At 41.8% G+C, this 27177-nt stretch overlaps 2 protein-coding genes across 5 annotated transcripts in view; both read left to right on the top strand.

Moving 5' to 3' along the window:
• Positions 1–13006, top strand: part of CDC14A (cell division cycle 14A) — a 165040-nt gene extending 152034 nt beyond the window's left edge. For 3 of the 4 annotated variants that reach the window (XM_075002730.1, XM_075002727.1, XM_075002729.1), the window contains one exon: positions 10987–13006. In XM_075002730.1, coding sequence (XP_074858831.1) covers positions 10987–11035 — 49 coding nt within the window. In that variant the 3' untranslated portion in view covers positions 11036–13006. Of the gene's footprint in view, positions 1–10882 lie in introns of all 4 variants that reach the window. The other variant, XM_075002728.1, reaches the window with a different exon arrangement.
• A 9094-nt stretch (positions 13007–22100) lies between these two features.
• GPR88 (G protein-coupled receptor 88) lies at positions 22101–23207 on the top strand. Its single transcript, XM_075003370.1, has one exon. It carries the CDS (start codon positions 22101–22103, stop codon positions 23205–23207), a length of 1107 nt encoding a protein of 368 aa, XP_074859471.1.
• The last annotated feature ends 3970 nt before the right edge of the window (positions 23208–27177 follow it).

Here is a 27177-nt window from a genome sequence, read left to right as displayed (position 1 = left end):
CTGGCACATGCACATAGCGCTCCCAATACTAGGTGGGTAATGCACATGTGCAAGATATACTTCCCTCAGTTCCTTCTCTGCCCCAGAAAACAATACCAAAGCAGATGGGAGGAAGGGTGGATGCTGGAGCACTTGCAGGGACACCCACATCTTAAAGAACTGCAGTTACTGCAGTGTTTGAATATTAACAGAGAGAAAGCCGTGCTAGTCTATATACTATCAAAACAAAAAAGCAGTCTGATAGCACTTTAATAACTAACAAAATAATTTATTAGGTGATGAGCTTTCGTGGGACAGAAGAAGTGGGTCTGTCCCACGAAAGCTTATCACCTAATAAATTATTTTGTTTGTCTTTAAAGTGCTACTGGACTGCTTTTTTGTTTTGCTGAGGTTGAGTAACCCTCTCTTTTATGAGGAATGTCCCTGTGGGTGCTGCACCTTAGGTGACTACGAGCAGTCTATCCACTGGAGGTGGGAGCTTCAAACTGTGCATTGAGCCTTTGAGCCACAGAAAGGATGGAATGTCTGAATGCGGTTACTCTGAAACTGTAGGAATCCAGGGCATAATGAGTGGCAAATGTGTGAGCAGATGACCAGGTGGCCTATTTGCATGTATCAGACGGGGAGATGCCCTCTTAGATTTGTCTGTCAGTTATGGGGTGATTACTCAACATCCACAAGGGTCTTTTCTATATGAAGTCCCATGAGGTCAGTTGTGTCCCCATTGTTGTTAAAGGTGTGGTTAGCCATTTGGAGAATTGAGCATGGAATGTGGTAGCATTGATCTGTGTGGTATTAACTGTCACTGCAGTCTCCACAGTTGTCTTTCATTTTTGTTTGGCTCCAGTCTGTGGCATATATATAAAAAAAAACATTTGAAGTTCAATACTGAGGCATCGCTAGTAGAAAATATCAAGAAAATATCAAGAGGATTTCACTTATTTAGTGCCAGCCTTTTCCATCTTTAACGTATACTAAAGGCAAGTTGATGTTCTTTGAATGCTGGTGTCATTTTATCAGGATTTTAACACAGAAGGTCAATTTTATAGTGACCAAAAATGGCTTTTTTTATTAACAAACAATTCTGCAATAGCAGCCTTTCTTCTCACCATAGATACATCACAGTGATCCAGGTCTCTTTGATTTCTAGGCTGACTAACTGTAAGGATAGAGGTTTTCTTTGAAAACTACTAATAGACTGCAGCTTCTGTAAAGCATAGCAGGTGACTGTTCAAGGAACTTAACCATAAAAGTTGATGATCCGTTGTCCAGTGGATGGTAAACATCCAGATCTTAATATTTAAACTTCAGTTATAGGTCTAGTCCAGTTAAGGGTCAGCCTGCAGTTATGGTTGAAATATCTGAGGAGGAAGGAGGCAAGGGCTTTCCTTTTTAGAGTCCACTAATCCTGAAATGTTCTCCCCGGATGTTTGTTTTTGCATATCTGTGTTATTTTTCCAAGCAGAAATCAGTGTGTTGTTTTCTTGCCATTTGTAGTTTTGTATGGATTAGTCTTATTGTTTGGCTTCTCTACTATGTTTTGATGTCTTTACAGTTTTAATATGTCATCTTTAAAAAAATTTCTTTGCCTATTTTGTTTAGTATCATACTACTCATATTAGTGTCTAGCTTTCTGGAGTTCAAAAATGGCTTTAACAGAAGTAGACTTTTACCTTAGAAGGAAAATTTAGGCACAGATGAATGAAATAGCTGAGAAAGGAGAGGTAAATGAATAACTGACTAAAGAATGATAGCAGGTGCTCTCAGCCAGTCCACTCTTAATTCATTTTCTGAGAGAATGAGAACCCAAAAATAAAAGGTGAACTGCCATATGGAGCAGGTTTGCCATGGCTCAGATCAGAGGTCTTCAGTCTGAGGGGCATGCCCTCGTAGGGAAGCATGGGACTAATGTTTGGGGGGTACAGCTGGGGACCAGACCAGCCCCATTGGGGGCAGGAAGGGAGTGCCAGCTAGCTCCACTCCTGGCCCCAGCTACTGGCCCCTAACCCAGGGTTCCAGTTGTCCATCTGGCCACAACTTTAAGCCTAGTCTTCCAGCAAGGATCCCCTTCTTCCCTCAGCTCTGGCCCCAGCCTCAGCCCCATTACCCCTTTCTACTTCCCACCCCCCTACTCCTGGAACCATGGCCCTGCTTTTGGCTCCATGGGAGGGGGTGGAGTGTGGTAAGAGGAGGCGTGAGGTAAAAATGTTTGGGGACCAACAGCTTAGGTAAAGTAGGGGATGCTGGTTTTCCACACGCTGACCATGAGAAATCAGTGGGGAGAGAGGAAAATTGTTTAATTTGCATGTGATCATGAGAACCAAATGACTGAGTGCTGGTTTAAATAGAATTTATTTATGCAATCTAGGAAGTTGCTTGGGGAAACAGAGCATGTGAGGAAAAGGTGGGGTGGGAGAGTCATCTAAGATATGTATTTGTCCTGTTTTACAACACTCAGGGCTTGTCTACACTAGCTCCGTACTTCGAAGGGAGGATGGTAAGTAGGGTGTTGGGAGTTTATTAATCAAGTGCTGTGGTGCATATGCAGCACTTCATTAAGCAGATTCCTCCTTGTGGCAACTTCAAAGTGTTTAACTTCGAAGTGCCGGCTTGTGTGTAGCCACAGCTCACCCGCTGGTACTTTGACTTCAAAGTCCCTTTACTCCTCAAAATTTTTCTCAATGAAGTGCTGCATGTGCATTTCAGCACTTCATTAATAAATTCCCAACACCCAACTTACCAGCCTCCCTTCAAAGTAGGGAGCTAGTGTAGACAAGCTCTCATTCTTTTATCTCCCCATCGGATACCTATGTGACTCAGTAATGTCTTCTCACATGAAGTGATGTAACCTTCAATAGGTCACATTCCAGTTACCTTTCACTGTTGAGGAACAGGTTGCACACAGCCAAATGCAATGTGTACTTCTTAAGTGCAGAAGCTGCAATCATCTCAGTAATATCCGTTTGGCTGTGAATAGAGGGTTTTTTTCATAGTTGCTGTAAATAGGAAGAAATAAAGGAAAACACTTAAACTAATTATAGGAAGAAGCATGTATAAAGCTTTGCATTGTAACAAAACAAGTCATGATTGTTCCATATGATTTTTAATTTGTGAAATAGCAGTAATTTGTCTGATTTCACTGCAATGGCCTATAAGCTTTAAGCATGGATATAGTCAAAAAAAGATTGTGAAAATCCTGCCTTCCTACACAGCAGATGTTTGCTGTGTGTATTCAAAGTCATATTGGCTTACTTTTATGATCAAAATAAGGGGTTTTTTTTTAACTCTTTGTACTCCTGTCAGCCCAGCATAACTAATAAGCACAAGAGAGAGAGCTGGATTCTCTTCTGGTTTCTGCATCATCAGATGGATTGTTATCTGAGTTACTGTTGCAGAAAAAGCCCAGAGGAGTCTGTTAGATCAGGGGTGAGCAAACTTTTTACCTTGTGCCCCACTGTTCATCCCTGCAATTAGCAGAACCCCCCCTCAACCTGACTAAAGTTATCCAAACCAGTGGAAATTTAAGTTATGTTCATATGGGGAAGGAAGGGGAAAAAAAACAACTTTCATCATGTGTAAGAAAATTAGTATGTAAAATGTAAAAATTGTATTAGTTGGTATAGAAATGTAAATAGACATCCATAAAAGCATTAACATATATCAACATTTTTAATGAGATGGATGAGCTTGACACCCCAGCAGCTGATTGTGCTATGCCCCCTTACAAAATTTCACACTCTACGCCCAGGGGACTTGCCTCACACTTTGTGAACCCATGCATTAGATGATCATCTGATCTGACCTCCTGCATATCCCTGTAACTCCTTTATTGAACCCAATAACTTGTTTTTCACTGAAGCATGTGTTCCACAAGTGTATCCTGTTTTGATTGAAGGTATTGAGAGATGGAGAACCCACCACCTCCTATGGTAGTTTGTTCCCCAGGCTAATCACCCTAACCATTAAAATTGTGTGTCAAATTCAAATCAGAAATCTATCTGCCTTCAGCTTCCAGCCACTGTTTTTGTAATGTTTTTTCCACCAGCATGTGTTTTACTACCCAATATTTTTGACTTGTGGGGATACTTAGGGGCTGCACTCATCTCCTCTCTCACTCTTCTTCTTGATAAATTAGAGATTGAGCTGTTTACGTCTCTGACTCTAATATAAGGAAGGCATTTTTTCCAACATTCAGCTTGCAGTTATGATTGTTTTCTGGATCCTCTCCAAGTTCTTAACATCCTTTATACAATAAAATGTGCATACCAAAACTATACACATTATGCCAGTGTCTCTCTCTCCAATGTCATATGGAGGTAAAATTATGTGCTTACTCTCTACTTATTCTGTACTCCCCTCTTAATACATTTACAGATCACATTCGCTCTTTACTACTTCACACTGGAAGCTAATTTTGAGTTGCTTGTTCACTTATGACCCCTAAATCCTTGTCAGAGTCACTGTTTTCCACAGCCCGGTCCCCACTTCCTTGTTCCTAAATGTTTGCATTAAACTGTATTTAAAAACTTTACCAAGCAATTCAGATGTCTTTATATCAGTGTCCTATTAGCATACACAGCCTTTCCACCAAGCTTAGAGTCATCTGCAAATATGACTAACAGTGATTTTAAAGTTAACTTCCAGATGATGGGTGAAGAGGTTGAATAGCATCAAGCCTATTATATTGATTCCTGTGGAACCCCATTGGAAGCACACCCATTTGATGATGATTCCCCATTGTTAGCTGCTTCTGAGAACTGTTAGCCAGTTCTTAATCCATTTGACATATGCTTTATTTTTATTGTAAAGAACTGTTTTTAATCAAATGCCTTACAGAAACCAAAGCATGTTACAGCTGTACAGAGGTGGGGAAAGAACCCAAAAAGTTCCTTAAGTAAAATTACAGCTCCTTTGGGAGGGAATATAATTATGTATAAGTCAGCAGTGTCCTCCTGGAAAACTACTTCAGTGAAACACACACAAACACCAGTGAAACACACACACACACCCCTTTATTGTACTCAAGTACCCAGAAGTGAAAACAGCTGTACATTTACTCAAGTAATTTTTTGGGTACTTTCCCCAATTCTGCAGCTGAATTGTTATTTTTATCAACTAAATTTGTAATCTCATCACATAATGAAATTAGGTTTGTTTGACAAGGTCCATTTTTCATACTAGTTGATGTGAAGTATATTACTTTGCTGTAATTCTGGATCAATAGAATGCCGTATCAGGTCTTCCCTTAGTTTGTCCTCTTGCTTGGTTTAATATTGGCACATTAGCACACTTCCAACCTTCTTCAATTTCCCTGCTATTCCAAAATTCAATAAAAATTAACACCAGTGAGACAAAGATCTCGGCCAAGTATTCCAGGTTGCAAATTATTTTATTATTATTTTTGAAATATTTATTCCTATTAGATGTGTTTAAAAACCCACCTTGGCTGCTGATGGACTGAAAAGCACTTCATTACCCTCATGATACCAAAACATCATTTTGCTTCTTCCAAATACAGAATAGAAATATTTATTGAACATTTTTGCCTTTTCCTGCATCATTAATAAGTTTTAACACCTCCATCCAGTAATGCTACTTACTAGTTGTAATACTTTGCTAGGACTTTTTCCCATATTATGATTTCAAAAAAGAAACCTACTCTTCCATCTTATTGTTCTTAGCCTTGCAGATACTGATTTTTCCTTGATGTCGTAAGGACACCTTACCAATTTTTTTATGTTTCATAGCAATCTCTATAAATTGGGGGTCATTTATTTCCCTTTTTCCATTTGTCATCTGTTGCTACATGATACATGAACTGTATACAGACCACACCATAATGCCAGAAAAAAGCTCCCAGGAGAACTTTGATTTACAAATTGCAGATTGAGTTTGCTGCACTAGTAATTAGAATAAATATTCTTTTACTTGTAAATTTACAACACACTGGATATGGAGTCACTGAAAGATAAGAAACATGGAACCTCAGTACTCTTTTATGGAATTATTCTCAAAGTCTCAGTGGAATGAGATTTTTGTTTCCCTGTTTTTCAAATTATCTTTACAAATCCAAGAAAACTACATTTGGTTTAATGGCTCTCAGCACTCCCACTATGCAAACTGTTCCAGCACCCTGGCATGATTTGAAGCACACCAGCAATTCCACTGAAGTTAGTAAGGTTATCTGCATCTTTACTATTACTCTTTTTAGCTGCTTTGCTGGATCAAGCCTTTCATTAGTAATTAGAGGCTTATTCACACAGTGCCTGAATATGGACCACTGGGGTATAAATTTTAATATGCACCTGAATGTCTTGCAGTAAGTGGCCCATGTAGATCCTGCTAGTTCAGACTACAAGTTCTCTAGTGTGCATTAATTAATTAGTATGCATTAATTCATACTAGGGAACTTTTAGAGCTCACAAGCAGGAGCCACAGGGGGAAAGTTAGTGCAGAACACAAAGGCCATGTCTACACTAGCCAAAAACTTCGAAAAGGCCATGCAAATGGCCATTTTGAAATTTACTAATGAAGCGCTGAAATACATATTCAGCGCCTCATTAGCATGCGGGCAGCCGTGGCACTTCGAAATTGACGCGGCTCACCTCCACGTGGCTCATCCAGAGGGGGCTCCTTTTCGAAAGGACCCCGCCTACTTCGAATTCCCCTTTTTGCTATGAGCAGATGGGAATAAGGGGACTTCGAAGTAGGCGGGGTCCTTTCGAAAAGGAGCCCTGTCTGGATGAGCCACGCGGCAGCGAGCCGCATCAATTTCGAAGTGCCGTGGCCGCCCACGTGCTAATGAGGTGCTGAATACGTATTTCAGCACTTCATTAATAAACTTCGAAATGGCCATTTGCATGTCCATTTTGAAGGTTTTGGCTAGTGTAGACACAGCCAAAGGTGTGTATTAGAATTTACAGCCCTGCTAGTGTGTGTGAAGGCTACTGTAGACAATATATAGACAAGCCCTGGTCTAATGGATGTTGCATCAGACCACATTAGGGTGCCTTAAGAAAGCTCCCATGAGATCTAATGGATATCCTTTTTTAAATTCCCACTTATAGTTTAGTTTACTTATTATTCCTCCATTTACTTTTACTGCCTTGTCATGTTCATCGGGAAAAACACTTTTATCACTAAATATATATTTTTCCTATTTAAAATCTACACTTATCTTCAAAATAGACCATTTCTTAGTTTTGTCAAAGCCAGATAATTCCAGTGTATGATTCAGGAACTTTAAAAAAAAATTGAGTATATCAAATTCAATGTGTTAGCTCATGCTTACAGTGCACATGTAAACACATCTAAAAATGTAAATTCAGGAAGTGGGAAAATATAAACAAAATCCACAGGTAGTAAAACAAGGATTATATTATGGGATCCAAAACATTAAGTAGACAATTTTTTAAAAAATGAAATAAAATTTGAGGTAAATAAATCTAAAGTAGGCCATTCCACCATACCTCAGTGTAGTTGTAACCATATTGTTAGGCCTCAGCTGGAGTATTGTGTCCAGTTCTGGGCACTGCAGTTCAAGAGAGATGTGGAGAAATTAGAGAGGATCCAGAAAAGAGCGACAAGAACGATTAAAGGTCTAGAGAAAGTGACGTATGAAGAAAGGCTGAAAGAATTGGGCTTGTTTAGTTTGGAAAAGAGAAGATTGAGGGGAGACATGATAGCAGTTTTCAGGTACCTAAAAGCGTGTCTTAAGGAGGAGGGAGAAAACTTGTTCTTCTTGGCCTCTGAGGGTAGAACAAGAGGCAATGGGCTTAAACTGCAGCAAGGGAGGTTTAGGTTGGACATTAGGAAACAGTTCCTAACTGTCAGGGTGGTCAAACAGTGAAATAAATTGCCAAGGGAGGTTGTGGAATCTCCATCGCTGGAGATATTTAAGAACAGGTTAGATAGATGTCTATCAGGGATGGTTTAGACAGTACTTGGTCCTGCCATTGGGGCAGCGGGCTGGACTCGATGGCCTCTCAAGGTCCCTTCCAGTCCTAGTGTTCTATGATTCTATGATAATAGGAAGGTTGTCAGTGATAATGGCAACAAGGTTTTATTGCAAAGAACTGAAGAGTCTGTTGTCATGCCAAATGATACTGTAGACAAGAGGAATTCATCAGTTTTTAAATTCAATTTAGTTCTTCATTGTACTTAGATAAATGATTTAGAACAGTGTGAGGAGGCTAATATATTGCTATTAAGTGGAGATGACGAGGAGGTGAAGATGCTGAAAGCAGTGTACGTCACAAGATAGAAACTCCTACCCATCTGTGACAAGCATTTAAAAGACCAAATAAGTGGCAGTTTTTGAATCTCTCTGTACATATGCTATATATATATATATATATATATATATATATATATATATATATGTTTGTTCTTTTTTTTTTTTTGTATGTTGCTATGGATTTTTATCTTTCACATTATGATGTTCTGTGCTGTGAAATATCACAGAGCTTCTGATAACAAGAATTTCATCTGGAATCCCAGAATTAAAATGTTACTTAAACTGTGATTCCAGAATCCAATTAATTGTAAAGCTTTCAAATTTATTGTGATGGAAGTATTAGGCAGTGTTCCTTGGCATCTAGTTTTTAAAAGATCACTGCAAAAACTCTTATCATTCCACAGAAATTACATTTCAGTCAATATAAAATGGTCTAAAATAACTTCTAGATAAGACTAGCAGAAAGAGCATTAGTTGATAAAAAGAAATAAACCACCCTTCAACCTCACTTACATCCATGAATGAATTGTCTCTCAGATTTTTCTTGAAAGGGCTAATAATCATGATGCAAGTTTTCAATTCAGTTGTGGTCAGAAAGTCTGTAATAAAGTAGCTGATAATTTTAAAGATGTCTTTCTGTCTTTTTCTTTCTTTTACATTGACCTGTCTTTATATATTTACTGTAATGTCACTTCACTGTCCCTTCAGTCTGAAAAGTATTCATTACTAAAGCCTTGATACTCCAGTGAAGGCCTTTCAAAAATTAATACGGAAAGGCTACGTCTACACAAGAGTCTTTTCCTGGCAAAAGTTGGCTTTTGTCAGTAAAAATTGTGGTGCATCTACCTTCAAAATGCACTTTGTTAAGAGATTGTTGACAAAATGCAGCACATCCGCCAGCAGTGTTATACCTCTCCCTGTTCTGTGTTCTGTGAACAAAACAGCCGAGTAGACACCCCGTGGCCCTTTTGTTGACAGGCAGGGCTTCCAGTTCACTGGGCAGCCCTTTTGCAGAACTTCCTGTCAGCTGTTCTGTTGAGAGAGGGCTGGGCAATCTGGCTTCTCTCTTTTGACAGAATAGATTGTTCTTTCAAATGGCTTTAATGTGCAGATGCAATCTGTCGACAGCAGTTTTGCCAGGAAATCCCTTCTGACAGTGACTTCCATAGACCAAGACTTCTCGTGTAGACATAGCCAACGTGGTTTTATTCATATGAAAGAAAGCACTCAGGTGCTTTCAGAAAAATCCAAAGACTGCTTAATATCTTGGAGTTATATCTGTGATTATCAAACTCAATAATAAAAGCATGTGTGTTGAACAGATACATAGGCTTTCTCAAATGTTTTTGTGGAGGGGGTTATCTGTTTTTTCACTTAGCTTTACTGTGGGTGGTAATGCTTGAATTAGTAGTGTTTAGTCATTTTTTAAAAAATCATCTTGAATCAGTCTTTGGATAAATCTCTGAGAATCCTAGTTTCTTTGGGGTGAACACTGGAGAAAGCTGTTTTTTCCAGCATGCCTTGTAATCCTATCGCATTGCTGTTCTAAGTATATTTTCATATGGTATGTGTATATATTTGGTTTTTTTTTAATATATGCTAAGGCAGCTGTGAAGAACCTTTAAAGTAAAAGTATTTTTTTATTCATCAAAACAATTTTATTAGAATTGGTAAGTATTTACAGATCTTTGTGAATTATGAAGCTACTGCTAACACAACTATGACACAGATCACATCTGTAGTGGAAAAATAGATAAATACAGTTAGACCATATCAATCTGAATTTTACAGTCCTTTATATTAAAAAGTCCTATTAGTTTCTAATTGATACACTACCACTTACATGACTGAGTAGTTGTTAAGTAATTATGGATAACCAGATGCAGATAAAACAACCAGTAAAGGTCATAATGCCTTCCTCTTAGCTGCATTAATCTGTCTGCTACTCCAGGTTAACTGCTTGCAATAACTATTCACATTCATTTCTTTTTTTTTCTCTTGCTAATTATCTCTAGAATGTTCCAGTGTATTTAATTATGTGGTGCTTTCTTTCTTCCTTTCACCATAATTACCCATACCTTACATGTTTCCTGCGTCATCTGAATCAAAATCTGTAGAGTGCATTGTAAATTTTTGTAGCATTTTCATTTTCATTGTTTGAGAGAGAATGAAATTAAATCACAATAACTGCAATCACATTTTTTCTATTGAGCTCAGTTTTAAAGGTATTATACTGCCTGTGTATTTTGTATTTGAATTTCAAAAGATTTTCATTTTGAAAAAAAACCTTTTAGAATTCTCTGGATTAAAAATAGTTGAATTAAAATGTAGTGAATTATATAAAAGGATAACTCCAGTTACATTTTTAAAGGATTTTGTATCCCAGTTACTCACAAACATCTTGATACCTATAAACATTTAAAAATAATTGTATTACCTGACATTTTAGCATAAACTAACCAAGGAAAACTAATAAATATAAATCTGCCTATATAAAAGATGCATCTGTTTTACATAGCACTTTCCTATTTTTTGAGCATTTGCTATATTACAGTCCAAAAATACATTCATTTTTACCTATGTACAGCACACCGTGGAACATTCTTGCTTTCCTCTGTGGATTAATCTCTTTGTTTTTTCTCATAGAAATATTAATTTCTGGAAATGAAGATACAGGTTGTGTTTGATGTTTAAAATGACGTCTCTGAAATTGAATTTTAATACCAGCTTCTGTTTCTCCTCTGCAACAGTCCCTTCAGTCTGAATATGTTCAGTACTAAAGCCTTGCTGCTTCGATGAAAGCTGCTCAACTCTTAAAATCCCATTTCTTCATGGAGGAGGAATGTTGAGGGAAAGAAACTGCTCACTGAGAGGAGAACCCTTCATCCCTAAATAAATTAAAACATTAAACTAGGATGTTCAGGAGAGACTTTGAGCCACCAGAGATTTCTGGTTAATGACTACTGCACATGCACTGAAGCTAAAGTTATAAAATTTGCAACAGTTTTGTATGCAGATGGAAAAATTTAATTTTGAGTCTGACTTGAGGGCATTTCTAATGGATTTCAATAATGCATTTATAAATTACGTTTGTGTATACAGTGTTAAAATATGTATGTATTAAGAAAAAGAATATTTTGGTAAACTATAAATATATATATAATTATGTAAAAATTAGAATATATTTTGATTTAGGTTTCTTCACTTCTTTGCTACCAAAAATAATATTTTAATTATATTTTAAGGTTTAAATATTTTATGAACAAAACCATTTTGGTTTTATTTGATGGATCCACTGTCACTACTTCAAACTCAGTTTTATTATTTTGGGCAACTAATCTGCTTTAAGTAACTTATCTGGGAAATTCGTTAGTTGTAATATCTGATAGAACTTGGCATATCATTAATGTTTTCCCTTTCAGCTGTCAGCTGGTAATATTCAAAATGGTCATCCTAAAAGGAACTTAAAATAGCTGCTTGTGGATTAGGGAGACCCCAACATTCCTATGCTGTTCTCCCTTTGAAATGAAAAAGAATACAGATAATATTCTGCTATACTACTAATGTTTTCCTCCGATAATTTATTTTAAAGGGACATTTTAGTCTTAGTGTTTTACTTTCAGCATTGCTAATGTGTGAACCATTTAGTCTACCCTACATTGTGTTGTAATAGTTTTAAAATCAAACATAAATCAGAATTAAACTTCTTCTGTGCATTTAAACTGTGCATAAAAAGAAAAAACAAATTCAGAACTGATGGAAGCAGTGTGAGTCCATTAAATTGGAAGGTGTTTCATACCTTTTTATAACAATGGCTAGATGTGCAACTTGAATAGAAGAATGCTGCAACATATTTCATCGTGGGAGGAAAATACTATTTGCATTAAATTTGCACATAAATTAGTATATTTTATACACATTTTCTCCCGATTTGCTCTTAGCTAACCAGACATGTAGTCAACCTTTTAATTATTATTACACCAAACTAATTTCATCAGTGGTAAAGACCGTCTTAAACATAGATCTGTTTGTCATTAATTGGGAATAAAACTTAGTTAAAGCATTTCAAACAATGGTAGCAGATGAGGGTTGCAGTACTTTACTATAATGGATCTATTTCTCCTATATTTATTGGAGAAAGTGTCTTGGTGGTATCATCATGTACATATATCTGCAAAATAAGAAAGTGCTTTAGCAAAAGTACACTAATTTGATTCTGAAATGAATGACCAGTAATGATTCAGAATTCAGAAATAAAATGCACAGACTGGCCAGGTATAAGTCTTTTAACTAGCTATAGAAAGCTGAAGAGGGAATATTTGACTAAACATTTGGTCCTCAACGCTAAAGTACATTGGGTGGGCTAATCTGAATAAAAGTACAGGTAAGCACAAGCAGGAGGGTAGGGAGCAGGAAATGTAGTTATGGTAATCTAGTGTTTTGTTATGAAAAAATCATGCGTTTAGATCACATTTTGAAGGGAAACAGTCATAATGAAAATTCCTGTAGTTACATAAACCATGTTGAATGCAGCTGTTTAAATCACTGAATAAATTTTATATGCAATAGCTTTGTGTATGTGTGCCATATACATACACCAGCTAGCATCTGTTTATGAGTGCGTACACACACAAATAGTGATCTACTATATATAAATGATTTTAGGTTAATTGTAAGGTAATTCTACCTCCTATAAAGTTGTTTGTATTTTGTTATGAATAGTTTGCCCTCATAAAATATATATTTTGTTCTATTTTGAAGTGTAGACACTGCTAATTAACAATAAAAGAATGTGATTCTTATATAACTCAGCTGCCTCTTTTGTTCTTTCTTCTCTCTTACTCACATTTTATTCTGGCTTTTGTCAGTTATTGCACAAGAATATAGTTGACTCTTTATTACAGAATATCAAAGTGATTTCTTAAAAGACCTTAATTCTATTCCCGTGTAGAATGCATTTTAAGAGAGAACTTGAATTAAAGAAAAAGAATTTGGTACAGAAAGATTTTTCTCTTTAGAAAAAGTGAGAGCCAGAGGTGTCTTCATTGTGAGTGTCTGAGGCTGTGTTCAGTCAACAATGTAGTAATATGGTGATTATAAAAAGAACAATGCTATAGTGAAATTTGTCGTATGTTTGAACAAATGACCTGTATACAAGGACAGTTATTAAAGATACTACTTTTGTTCATTCATGTGTACAAAAGAGCGTACTTTGCTCCCATATTCTTCCCAATAGCAGGCTCTGTGTCCAGAAGAGCTGCAGAAGGAGAAAACATACTCTCCTTTGGAGAAGGCTGACTTCTGACCACAGGCAGGTCTAAATACAGTTCTCCTTTGATAAGGATGCTTAGCACCTATATTGTGTTGAGATGGAACTAATCTGCACAGTGCTGTTGTGGCAGATAAAGTGTTTGCTGTTTGCGGAGAGGCTGTTAACTTTCCTAAGTCCATGCTTTAGGGTAGCAGCTGGGCCAGGAATAGAAGTGGACACCCCTGAATTCAGATCTCTAGATATTTATATTACTTTCAGTAGTGTGGGTACTTGTGTGCAATGAAGAAGGTCTGTCTCCCTGAATTCAACCAAGTAATGGATGGCACATGTTGGACATGTACCAAATTACTACAGGCTTAAGCCAGATACTAAAAATGAAATGCTGATCTAAAATCTGAAATTGCACCCCTTTATTTGGACCTGTCATTCTGATGCATTAGTTGATTCATTATGACATGGAAGGCAATAAACTCTGTACAGTGTTTGAGTGTACAGTCCCCATCTTATTCAAAAACACATGGAAAAACACTGCTTTTTGCCTTTATTAACACATGTGCCATAACTTATCCACCACGGTCAGGTTGTATGAAGCACGGTCTCCTCTGGAACCTCCACAAAATTCTTGTCACAAGGTGTTGCTGGCCTTTTAAGAGGGAAACGGCTAGTGGTCAGATGACACCCCCACCCTGAGTCAGACTTTTGAGGAAAGGCACCTGGGCCCTAGAGGGGAAGTAGGGGAATCAGACCCTAAGAGAGTGAGGAAGAATTAACAGAATTATCTGAGGGAAAGCTCTGCAAGACATTCTAATATCGAAGAAAATGAAGATTCTGTAGTTTTGCTTCATCATTAACACTATAGAAAAGTTATATGCTTCTGGTGTTCAATTTACACAAATTCTTTAACTTTACATTGATATATGATTTTGAAAGTATGCTGGGGAAAGCGATCAGGACTGGCTAAAAGGTTGTATCAGCCCTCCACCTGGTAATGAGAGGTTGTTATTTTTATGATTTGGGCCTCATCTACACTACATGTTTAGGTCAAATTTATCCAGATTAGGTTGATTTTTATATTTAATGAGTGTACACCACCAAGACCCTTCTGCTGACTTTAACAGTGTTTAAAGTAGATTTCTGTATTCCTCCTTGAGGAAGAAGAGAGTAGTGCTAAATTCAACCTCACAAGGTAGCCTTTGGGGTAGTGCAGATGTAATGCTGTTAAAGTTGATATTCTTGGACTCTGGGAGGTGTTCTACAGCACTCAAATGTGACAGCTCTGGCCAGCACTTTCAACTCCGCTGCTCTCCCAGGTACACAGGGAAAGCCCTGAAAAATGTTTACTATTTGGACAGTGTGACAAGCCCAGCAGCACACCTGACCATGAATGTCTAGAGTTACAAGTGTTGCGGTATATTTGTGTGTTTTTATTTGCATGAACAATAATTCAAAATGGAGTCTCAATTTGCAGGGCTTTGACCTCAGACTGACTGCTGAGTAACAGGACTGAACTGGTTTTTCCCACCTTGGGCACCCCAAAATTGTATTTACCTCAGAGTCTTACCAGCAAAAAGGTCACATGGGCTCAAGCTTGTCCTCCCTTAGAACCTTTATAAAGACTGTGTTGACATCAGCTGGTTGCTGTCTGCCTTAGTGGCAGCATGTATACAAATTCCTCCCGTTTACCATCTAATATCAAAGGAAAGGCCCAGAAGCACCTGGCAGAAAGAAGAGGGACACCGTCCATCCACCATCCAGACAACTTCCCATCCAGCTGCAGTTCCTCTTCAGTAGAATTCCAGTGACATCAGTGGAGCCGCAGTGATTTCCTAACTGCAATTTTCTAACTAAGCCAAGGGTTGCAGGTCCTGGACACCACTGCAATCGCTGCTAAGATCCTGTAAACAATGGGAAAGATTAATGTATTTGGGGTATACTTACCATTAGTTTTCACCTAACCACGGGATTGTTTTGTTCTGTTTGTTTCCACTGTTTGTTATTTGGGTTTATTAGTTGTGTCGGGTTTTCCTCATCCCTACTCTGTAAATTACCCTTCAATAACAACAACCTATTTCACTCTGATACTCTCCATTTTCTTTACTATTACATGGGTGTGGAAAGGGAATTTTAAATGCTGGTTCACTGGAAACATATGGGTAGAGGGGCCGGATTGGTCTTCTCAAAGGGACATTGATTCCGACCAGCTGCATTAACAGTGTTTGTTTTTCTGAACCTCTGGGGCAACACAAGTGAACGCCAGCATGGTGCATGGAAGAGATATGGGATGTGATTGATGTGTGGGGAGAAGAGTCTCTGGAAGCAGAACTACAAAGCAGCAGAAGAAACACTGATATCTATGCCAAAAGTGCACAAGGCATGGTGGGAAAAGGTTACAGCCAGGACACCTAGCAGTGCTGCATGAAAATAAAGGGGTTCAGGCAAGCATACCAGAAGACAAAGGAAACAAATGGTCAGTCCAGGTCAGAGCCTCAGACATACTGCTGCGAGCAGCTGCATGGGATACTGGGTGGGACCCAACCACTGTCCCCAAACTTTCTCCAGGTATTTCCCAAGCAACTCTTCAGGCAGCCATGGGCAACAACAAAGAGAACATTGTAGATGGGGAGGAGAATGGACAAGATGAGTGGAGAATCCAGTCTCACTGACAGCCAGGACCTTTTCCTAACTTTGGAGCCAATCCTTTCCCAGGACTTATTGCTGCTGGGCCCTGATTGTGGGGAGGGCACTTCAGGTGAGTTCACATTTGTAATCATGCTACAGTGGTTCAGTGTATTTGGTTTAGTCTGTTTGATTTGCCCTGTGGGGTACAGTGGCGATGAGTCTGCCTATACAATGTGGGCTCTGCGGAAAATTTGTTAATCTGTCTGGAGATGGAGCGGGAATCCTCCCTGCACATTGCTACAAAGCTCTCCGAGAGTTACTCTTTAATCCTTCTCAAAAACTATCTTATTGTGCCTTCCCCAATTAGGGTGACCATATCTCCCCTGACCATATATGGGACATGGGAAATGACCCCCATCTCAGTCAAAATGGGATGGATGGTCACCCTATGTGGGGCACCGGGAACAGGACTGCAATCCCACCAGTGAAGCTTCTGAATTCCCTGGGCTGTGGTAAGCCAGGCAGCAGCTGAGTTGCTGCATCGTCTGGCTCCCAGCTCCCCCAGGTGGGGGAAGCCGGTGAACCACTGTAAAATACAGGGCAATTAGCCCCTTTTGCAAAATCAATTGGGACACCAAAAGGGCACCCAAAATACACAGGGCTGTTCCGCCGAAAAAGGGACAGATGGTCACCTAAATCACGGTAGGCTACCTTCCCATGCCGATCAAGCAGTATGTGACCTGGGATCATTGCAGCACAAAACATAGCAGCATAAGATCCAGGCTTCTGGGTACATTCAGTCAGTCAGCATCCACTCCCTAGCATGATCTGGAGAAGACTGATATGCATGGCAACCTGAATGAAATAGAAGTTCTGTACTCGATACGAATCCACCTCCATTTGCTCATCCCCAACAAATCATGACCCAGGTTAGCTGCCCTGTTTGCAAGGAACTTGAAGGGATCATCCCAGAGAACAGCCATGCTGTTGGGAACAGGGGAGGGGCAAACACACTGAACTCATGGCCCTCTACACTCCCACCCAGTTGCCCCCACCCCTTGCCGGTGGCCTAGCAAACAGAGCCCCCAATCTGCAAACACGGATGTCTAGATATCCATGAAGGCCATACTTTGCAAGTGCTCTTTCACACGTTTTCAAAGTGGAAGCAAAAGAACCAGAACCCCAGCCTGTTGCTCACCATACCTGCCACCAAACTAAACTTCCCTGTGCTGTGCTGCTTCCTCTACCAGCCTGGTAGGCACCGAGTGTAAAATGAAAATGTTGGCCTTGTACTTAGCATGTGCCTTTTGTGCAGCACAGTGCTTCGTTATAAAAGAGTTAAACATCTGTGTTTTACAATGTATCTCTTTTAAAGTCTGTCCTTTTTTTTCCCAATACAACTGGAACGAAGAGTCTGTTACCTTCTCCCCCTGCTCCTCCTGCACTTCAGCTGTCACAGATCAGAAGGTGAGGAAAACATACATAGAATGAAGTGTTTAATGAGTTCATGCAATCTGCCCACACAGCTAGAGCTCAGCTGAATGCATGGCGAGGAACACTGCTAGAGATCGTTACACTGAACAGGAGGACAAGAGAGCGTGCAAGGCATTTGAGTGTAAGATGTAGGGTGAGATGAGAAGAGCTGATGAGGCACTGGGTAGAGGTCCAAGCAAACGTGGTGCAGAGAGTACCCATGCATCCTACGATAAAACACCTCCCCTCCTTCCCAAGTTCCATAGCCTTCTTTCCCTGGTGTCCTAGAACACATGGGTGGGGGACAGAAGGGGAAGTCCCAAGAAGCTTTTCACTCAACTCCCAGAGATGTCTCCTGGAACAGGTGGCTTTCATTCCCACACAGCAGCACCGAAAGCCTCTGCAGGCCCCTGGGTGAGGTGGGTGGGGGGGCAGTTCCGTGGTCCCAGAAGGGGTGGGGCCTTGGGCAGAAGGGACAAGGCTGATAGCAGCCAGCCCCTGGCACCGCCCAGAGCATAGCACTCCTCAGCCCTTACAGGTGCATGGAGTGTGCAGAGTGGCACTCTGGCAGCAGTTTAAAGGGAAGCAAGGAGGAAACAAACCGTTAATGAGAAGATCATGTGAGACTGATGTGATGTGAGATCATCAAAAGCTTACTAAAGTCTGGGTATACCATCTCCACAATTTCCCCCCACCCACAATGCATGTTATCCTGTCAAAAAAAACAAACCAAAACAAACAACTTTCAGGTTGGTTTGACGTGATTTGTTCTTGACAAATCCATTGCTATTACTTATCACCATATTATTTTCTAGATGTTTGCAAACTGATGCCATATTTGCTCCATTATCTTCCCTGATACATAAGTTAAGCTGACTGACTTCTGGGTTGTCTTTATTCCATTTTTATAGATGGGGCCTATAGTTGCCCTTTTCCATTTTCTGGGTTCTCTCATGCCTTCCATGACTGTTCAAACGAAATAACTAATCGTTTAGATGTCTCTTCATAAGAACATAAAAACAGCCATACTGGGTCAGACCAGAGGTCCATCTAGCCCAATATCCTGTCTTTCAACAGTGGCCAATACCAGATGCCCCAGAGGCAGTGAACAGAAAAGGTAGTCATTGAGTAATCCCGCTCCTGTCATTCATTTCCAGCCTCTGACAAAGAGAGACTAGGGACACCATTCTTGTCCATCCTGGCTAATAGCCATTGATAGATCTAACCTCCATGAATTTATCTAGTCCTTTTTTGATCCCATTAAAGTCCTGATTTTCAATTTGCTGAAATCTATCTTCATGAAATCCATTGGCTTTATTTTGTTGTTCTCCCTACTATCATTCTTTAGAATCATGAATGTTGCCATTTCATGATCACTTTCATCCAAGCTGCCTTCCACTTTAAAATTTTCAACCAGTTCCTCCCTATTTATCAAAATCAAATCTAGAACAGTCGCTCCTCTGCAAGGTGGTTCCACTTTCTGAAATAAAAAAATTGTCGCCACTTCATTCCAAGAACTAATGGATAATCTGTGCCTTGCTGTGTTATTTACCCAACAGATATCTGAGTAGTGGAAGTCCCCCCCCCCACTACCAATTCCTTTGCTTTGGATAATTTTGGGGTTTTTTTGGGGGGGAAACCTTTTCACCTCTTCCTTCTGATTAAGTGGTCTGCAGTACACTCCTATTACACAACCTTTATCCTGTTTATCCTTACCCAGGGACCTTCAATAAGTCTGTCTCCTATTTCCATCTCAACCACAATCTAAGTGTGCACATTTTTAATATATGACAGCACCTTCTGTATTTTCCCCTTGCCTGTCCTCCTTGAGCAAGTTGTACCCGTTTAGACCAATATTCCATTTGGAGTCTCCTAAATGCAGAAAGCTTCATGTCCAGGTATGTCTCAATACTGTAGTCCAGACAGGAGGTGGTTCAGGCTTGAATAATCAACATCTGCGAGAATGATATACAGCCTCCTAGCTCTCCAGAGCTGCTAGAAAGTTACTATGCAGATGTTACTATGAGAGGCATCTAGGATCACTCCTAAACTAGGGGCTGAATTGGCTGATTGCAGGACAACAAAAGCAGTTGATGTTGTGGTTGGAAGCTCATCAGCCAGTTCACATGGTGGCTGTAGGTACTTAGTGAAAAGGACCAGCAAAGAGTTGATCTTTGTGGAGCTTCGCAAATAAAAGAGTGTTTGGCATGTGTCCGGTAATGGAAATGCTACTTCACATCATAGCAGTGAATCCTCCCTGGGGAGAGGCAGCCGACCTGTCTTAGCTCATTTCTGTCAACCCATGCCACCCTCACTCTGGTGGGACAACAATATCACATGATCGACAGTGCAGAACATTGTATCAGGAGCATGCTGATGGATGCCTGCACGCCATCATTTAATAGGAGATCATTCATCAGTTACTAGAAAGGTTTAAGACCCATAGCTTGGTATAAAGCCAGACTGAGCCAAGTCCAGACTATTTCCTTCAGTTTGATAGACTTCTTATACCCTTTGGCCAGCTTCTCCAGCAGATTGCTTGGGAACAGGAGTTTTGGTAATGTAACCAATACACTTTTTGTAACTGTTGGTTAGATTATTCCATGCTGGATGGAAAAAGGGATGGTGTGAGTCAGATTCACAGGACTGTGGCCGAGACTTTTTAGATACCGATGAGTGAAAGTACTTCAGTCCAGAAATACAGGCATGCTGATATTTCTGGGTACTGCAAAACTGGAAGGTGTTCCCCTCTGCCCCCCCCCCACCCAACACACTGCACCCTTTAAGACATTAAGTCCAAAATGGTTACTTTAGTTTATGGTCACATTTTTCTATAAGTCTGTAGAGCTGGAGAGCCATTGCTGTGGCTTTGGGCGCACTATGAGGGCCTCCACTCTACCTTCTACCAAGGTTTTTATAAGATACTAACCATCATAGTAACAGCGCACCATAAAGCAGCCACTAAGCAATACAACCAATAACTGCGCCCCCCCATGCTTTGTTCTTTTATCTTCTCATTGGGATAATGTGAAATGCATGTGCAGCAAAATGTTTTATTCTCATAGGGCTTGTGTGGAAGGGGTTGTGTAAGTATGCACTGTTATACAGTAACACCATCTAAGACACCCATTACAAAAGAGCTGTTTTGTCTCTTCATGCAAGTGGATCTCCCATGCCCAGTATGCCCTCAGCTGTGGAGATACAGAGCCAAACATGCTTCTCTGTGTGCCACTGTGGTGAAAAAACTGAATCTCTAGTTAGCCTCTTTTCATCCCTATGCTGCACCTGATAACCCTCAGCAGGCCAGAGAATGTCTTTGGGTGGAATTCATACCAGTTTGTGGTGTCAAGTCTGGAACTCGCACTTGCTTGTATCAGGTTCCTGTTCTAGAAAACTTCATCATGTGCCTTCGGTGGGATTATTCATGGGAGTAGGGGCTGTGAGGTCAGGGACTGTGTTTGTCATACTAAATTCTTCACAGTGGAGAGTCGTGATAGATCCAGCACAGAGGACGTGTAATGAATTTCCATGTACTCCACAGCCGTCATTTCCTTGCTCCCACCACACCACTAAGATTATATGCCGTTGAGACTTACCTCCCTAGAACAAAAAGTATTTTTGACAAGGTGTCATATATAATAAATGAGGGGGGTTAATTAAAGGGCATGTTGCTACTAGAAACCTGCTCTAAATTTATACTTATTTAAAAATAATTTTTATAGATATGCAGAATGCTTCCTGACAAAGTGAATCAAAAGAAATCAGTTAAAGTGAATGGCTAGCACGGGAGTTTGTCCCTCAGATGGACTGTTTTTGAGAGGCAGGTGGATTAAATCTATCCAAGTCTGTGAAGCTTACTCAGGATGAAAGGTGGTGTGTAAATAGAAAGTACTGGTAGAACCAAGAAGCTGGTGAGGCAGGGAGAAAAATTAATCAGTGTAATTGTAATATTTTCAGAGCAACCTGAATTTCTTCTCTTCTGCTTTTGCAAGTAGGAAATCTGCTGAATAATTCATGAAGAGCAGAAGGGCTGAATTTTCCTGGAGTGATGTACAGTGTACGTACTGTAGTGCAGAAAAAACGCTGCAAGCCTTCATATCTGCTGCTGCTGCTCTTCTTGCTGTTGATTGCAGAGTGCTGCTTCCCTTGGTATTTTCACAGCTGGAGCATCCTGGCCTGAACTAGCCTTACTTGATGCATGCATTGAACCAACCCTGCTTGCTGCTGCAGTGGACCTGACGCTGACTGCCTGTTCTGGATCTCCCATTAGTAACTGCCTGCTCTGGCTGCTGCTAGCTGCCTGCTCTGAACCATCCCTGCTACTTGCCTGCTCTGGATCTTGCCTGCTCTGAAAGATGCTTGCTACTTGCTGTGGATTCTCCTACTTGAATGCTCTGGCTTCTCTTCTGCTGCATGGTCTGTGTCTCTGCTTCACGGCCTCCTGACCACAAGTGGATGGCATTTGCCTACAGGACTCAAAGCTGAGCTGCATTCAACAAGATGCCCAACTTTTCATCCTCTTCTGTCTGGAGCACAAGCTCCTCTCTGCTGCTGCTGTGTGAAGAATCCCCAGGGACCAGAATCTCCTTGTCTCTCATCTATTCCCTGTTAGCCATTGTGGGGACCTTGTCCAATGTCATGGTCATTTATCTGGTCTTCTCCTTCAAGAAGCTGCAAACCACCAGCAACGCCTTCATTGTGAACGGCTGTGTAGCTGACCTGTGTGTCTGTGCCCTCTGGATGCCACAAGAAGTGGTCCTGGGGCTGCTGCCCGCTAGCTCCTCTTCTGTTCACTCAGCAGAATACCAACTGCTGTGGGGTGGGCTTCTTGGACTTGGCCTCACTGTCTCCTTGCTCTCCCACCTGCTGGTGGCCCTCAACCGGTATGTGCTGATCACCAAGGCACCTGGCACCTACCAGGCGCTCTATCAGCAGAGGCGCACAGGGTGGATGATTGGACTTTCCTGGGGACTCGCCCTGCTTTTGGTGCTTCTGTTACCTGGGCTTTGGACACAATGGCTCTCACCGCAATCATCCCAGCAGGAGATCAGCAGTGCCAGCAGCAGTTCACACTACACAGGCCTGGTGGTAGCACTGGCCATGCTCAGCCAGACCGCACTGCTGCTCCATTGCTACCTAGGCATCATGAGACGAGTGCGGATCAGTGTCAAACGGGTCAGCGTCCTCAATTTCCACCTGTTGCACCAGCTGCCCTTCCCTGCTGCCCCACCTCCAGCCCGCCGTCTTCAGCGGCGCCTCAGCAGTATCTCTGTGTTGCTCCTGTGTTTTGTCTTCCTTCTGGACACCCAGCCCATAGTCTGGGTGAGCCTGCTGGGCTTCTTCCTGCCCTCTGTGCCCCAGGCACTGCAGGTGACCAGCTGGCTGCTCTTCTGCTCCCTGTCTGCATTCAACCCACTCCTCTACACCTGGAAGAATGAGGAATTCAGGCGCTCTGTGCGCTCAGTGCTGCCCAGAGGAGAGACTCCAGCTGTAACTGTGGCAGCAGCAGCAGCTGCCACTGCCCTCCCCACGGTTCCACTGCCTTGTCAGGAGCGGCCACCGCCAGCTCCCAGAGCTGAGAGCCTGGGGAACCTAGTGCTCCAGTGACCTGCTTGAGAACACGTACCCTTCCAGGGGTAGCATCCAACACATTTGGGATGAGCATCAGCGTGGATGACTCACTGAACTGCACAGCAGAATCCACCACTCCCTACGGGAAAGACACTGAACGCTGCCTTACAGACACAGCCAGGTGAAAATATATATCAAACCAAGTTCCTTCCCTGTGTAACTGACAGCAGTGGGGATTTGCACAAGATGAAAGCATTTTATACCTCTAAAGCCCCCATGTTGTTGGTTTCTCTTTTGCATTCCCCTCAGCTTGGACAATGCGATTAGACTTGTTTAGGGTTGGCTTTTTTTCACTCCCTGCGTGTTTCACTTTAGCAGGCTGCTTCTGTGCTGGAATTCCAAATGTAGCCTTGTAAAAACAATTCTGAATAGACTCTTCTGCAGGGCCTGGGGCTGCTCAAATTCCCTTACTAGAGAGTGGGGCTTGTTTCCCTTAGGCATTCTAAATGAGGGACTCAAGGGTCTAGGCAGACCCCCAGAAGTTGGGGTACTGATGCAAACCTGGGGCAGCCCCCATGACCCTTCATCCCCACAAATCCTCTACCCCAAAACAGATTTTTTTTTTAATTTAGCAAGTCCACTTATGTGGAAGTCCCCAAGTGGTGTTAGGAGAACAGCAGCTGTTTCACTCCCCTGCTTGGGAGGATGTTCTGTCTGTTCCTTTGGCCTCCAGTTTCTGCCTGTCCCTGATCCTTTCCCTAAAGCTCTGTGAGATTTCTCCATCTTTCTCTCCCCGCCCACACCTTGGAAGTCCCTCTCTCCCTTGTTATTGAACTCCTGTTTCTCTCCTCCCCTATCCTCTCAATTTAGTTCCTTTTTGTGCTCCAATTTGTCCTCTCCCACCAGTTTTACTCACTGCCCCCTCTTTTCTACCACAGGAATGGGGAGGCTGACAGTCTCTGGTTAGCACAGCCTAGGGTCTAGGAGATCGATAGTTGGCATTCCTCACGGTTGCAGTGTATCCTGGAGCTTCACACACTTGCTTGCCTTTCTTCTGGTAACTACACTGTTCACAGGCAGACAACCCTGCTCACCCACAGGCCACCGCCCGCCGCCCGCTGCCCGCCTTCCCTGTGAGCATTATCTAAAAGTGACCACAGTGCTTACTTCCACCATTCCCGTTGCTCTAGAGCAGTTATGCAGGCGGTAGTTATTATCTCCCACCATCTGAGGAATCCAGGAACTGCTTCTTCTAGCTCCAATGTCTCTCCTCTGCTCTTGACACACATGCTGCCTTTTACCCCCTATTGATGGTATCAGGGATGGAGAGGAATAAATTACATGCTGAAACTCTCTGGAAAGGAGAAAGCTCTGTTTTTAAAATGATTTGCTTTGGATTTTTTGGGCAGCTGTTTAAATAAAACATATTTTTGACACCCATAGCTGCACTGTGGAATTCTCTTTGATCAAAATAACTTACAGGTTCTCTTCCTGTGTAGTATTATAATCTGTGCAATTATGTGTTTTATTGCATTAATTCTGCTGGCGTACAGCTCACAACAGCACAAATCATGAATTAGACATTGGGTAAGTGATGTAGCTGCTTTGTGACAGCAGCAGCATTTGAAGATGCTAAACTCATCTGTCCATTATCCAGACAAAAAAAGGGGGTGGCCTGGAAGCAGATGGATGCTGTTTGTTCATTAGTACCATGGGGTGGAGCAAGGAGCTCAAGGAGCCCCAGTGATAAAGATGTAAGTTAAACCATCCATGACCAAACATACCATGTTGTAGCAAAGAAAGAATCTTTTTGGTTCATATGGCTGTAGTGAGACACTGTAAAAATTGATCTGGAGAGAGAGTTAGCTAGCTCAGGTCTGTACCCCTACTTGCCAAGAAATGCTCCTTTGATCCAAAATATACCCTTCCATCTCCTGTTGGTGTTCCTTAGGAAGCTTGTGTGTTCATGTACTGTCTGAGGGACTCAGCTGCGTCAGGAAAGGGCACCTTTACTCTAAATGGCCTTTTTGACATAGTTTTAAGTTGAGACGGTGATGTAAACTGTCTTGCTGGTTCTCTGTGCACAGTAAGGAGTCCAGGATCCTGCCTCCCTACCTAATCACTGGGGACACAATGACAGCCAGGGAAGGAAGGCTAGAAAATGAAGTCATACAGGTCACACAAGTGATGATACAAAAAGTGGAGCTGATACCTGAGTCCAGCTTGCCATCATGAGGACTGGAGCCACATCCTGGTACTAGGTGTTGAGTGAGTGCAATAGTTAGGGTGTTAAATTAGTCAGTTGGATACAAACCCAGACAGACGTTACATAGTGATTTTACAGCTTGGGCTACACTGGAGACAGCAGGCAGAGTGGCTGGATGGTCTAGCAGTAGCTGGTAGGTAGCAGTAAATCCTCCCACTCACGATACAGCGTGGCAGTGGAGGTTTCTGGTAGCTGCTCCTGCATCCTCAGCACTTCTGGGGATGGACTTAGCATCTCCCCCAGCTAAAGGGCTCCCTCTTCCCACAAGGACTGCTACTGTAATGCCACGCTGTGGAGATGCTAGGTTATAATGCGAATACTATCAGCACAGGCATCATATGTCACCGAGGCCTGGTGGTAGCCAGGCCCCTTCCAAAGCCCATCAGGGTTGCTCATTCAGACTGCCAGAGTTGCTGCAGAGCAATAGAGTGCACCTCTTTACCCAGCCCTGCCTCAGCCAGTTATCTCTGCTAAATGCGTAAATCTTGCTAGCTGCAAAGAAGGGAGGGAGCTTACCTATGTGTATGAACTTAGCAAAAGTACAACACCTACATCGATTTGCATGTGGTGGGGGCCAGGCGAGAGAGCTCCTGAGTAGTGCAAGTATGCTGGGGGGCGGGGGGTAGGGGAGGGCGCATATGCTGGGGGAGGCAGCAGCAACGTGATCAGACATTGGGGAAGGAATGGTAACAGAGAGGGACCCGTGCTCATCTATGTACTATCAAAACAAAAAAGCAGTCAAGTAGCACTTTAAAGAGTAACAAAATAGTTTATTAGGTGAGCTTTCATGGGACAGACCCACTTCTTCAGACCACAGCCAGACCAGAACAGACTCAATATTTAAGGCACAGAGAACCAAAATTTGTAATCAAGGTGGACAAATCAGAAAAAACATTATCAAATGAGCAAATCAGAGAGCAGAGGGAAGGAATGGTAACACAACCACTTCCTCAGTGACTGCGGCTACAGCAGCCTACAAGGTTGCAGATCACAAAGCACTAAGCCCTTTGCTTCCTTCACGTCAGACGATTTGCTGCGCATGAGGCTTGAATGGTCCCCTCTGCTGCAGCAAGCCTCATGGTGTGTATCCTGTGCCCGGCTGTAAGGCAGGTACAGGGCCTGCTAAGCCTTTCAGGGAAGAATAAGAGGCAACAGGCTGGAGATCCCCGAGGCTGCTCTTCCCACCCACAATGTGTCATTTGCTTTCTTTGTAAAAAGGAAAAAAGACAAGGGTGTGAATGGGAGATGGGAGCAGACTCTGCTTTAGCTAATGGTGGATCTGTATATGATTTGTTATAGGGGGCTATTCTGTGCAAGGCTGGAGTACTCACAGGACAGACTTAGTGGAACTAAGATGACAGCAAGGTAACATGAATGCAGAATGTCTGCTCTTCACCATCACAGTTGCCATCTTTTCAGCACCCTGTCTGGGATCCAATGTATCTCTGCCACACCCTCTGCCTAATTTGTCTCCATCCTTGCTGGGAAGGGCTGGAAGGAATCTCTCTGCCAGTTCCAAGGTTACTCTTCACACTGTAAAGCTCTTTTTCACCCAGGGCTGAGCACAGTGTCTAATCACTGCTAAATTCATTCCTATCAGTGTAAATCAACCCTAGAGCCCAAGCCTACAAGAGGTGAGCTGCTTTAATTCTCACTGAATCCAGGGGAGCTGAAAGCACTTGACATCTTCCCGAATTGGGCCCATAAGTAAAAGAGCCTTAAATTAATAAACAAATCTGC

This window comes from Carettochelys insculpta, chromosome 9, assembly GCF_033958435.1.
Source record: "Carettochelys insculpta isolate YL-2023 chromosome 9, ASM3395843v1, whole genome shotgun sequence".
Lineage (NCBI taxonomy): Eukaryota > Metazoa > Chordata > Testudines > Carettochelyidae > Carettochelys > Carettochelys insculpta.
This window is presented reverse-complemented; position numbering and strand designations above follow the sequence as displayed.

Coding starts and splice junctions, on each gene's coding strand:
- GPR88 (XM_075003370.1), top strand. CDS start 22,101: ATGCCCAACTTTTCATCCTCTTCTGTCTGGAGCACAAGCTCCTCTCTG.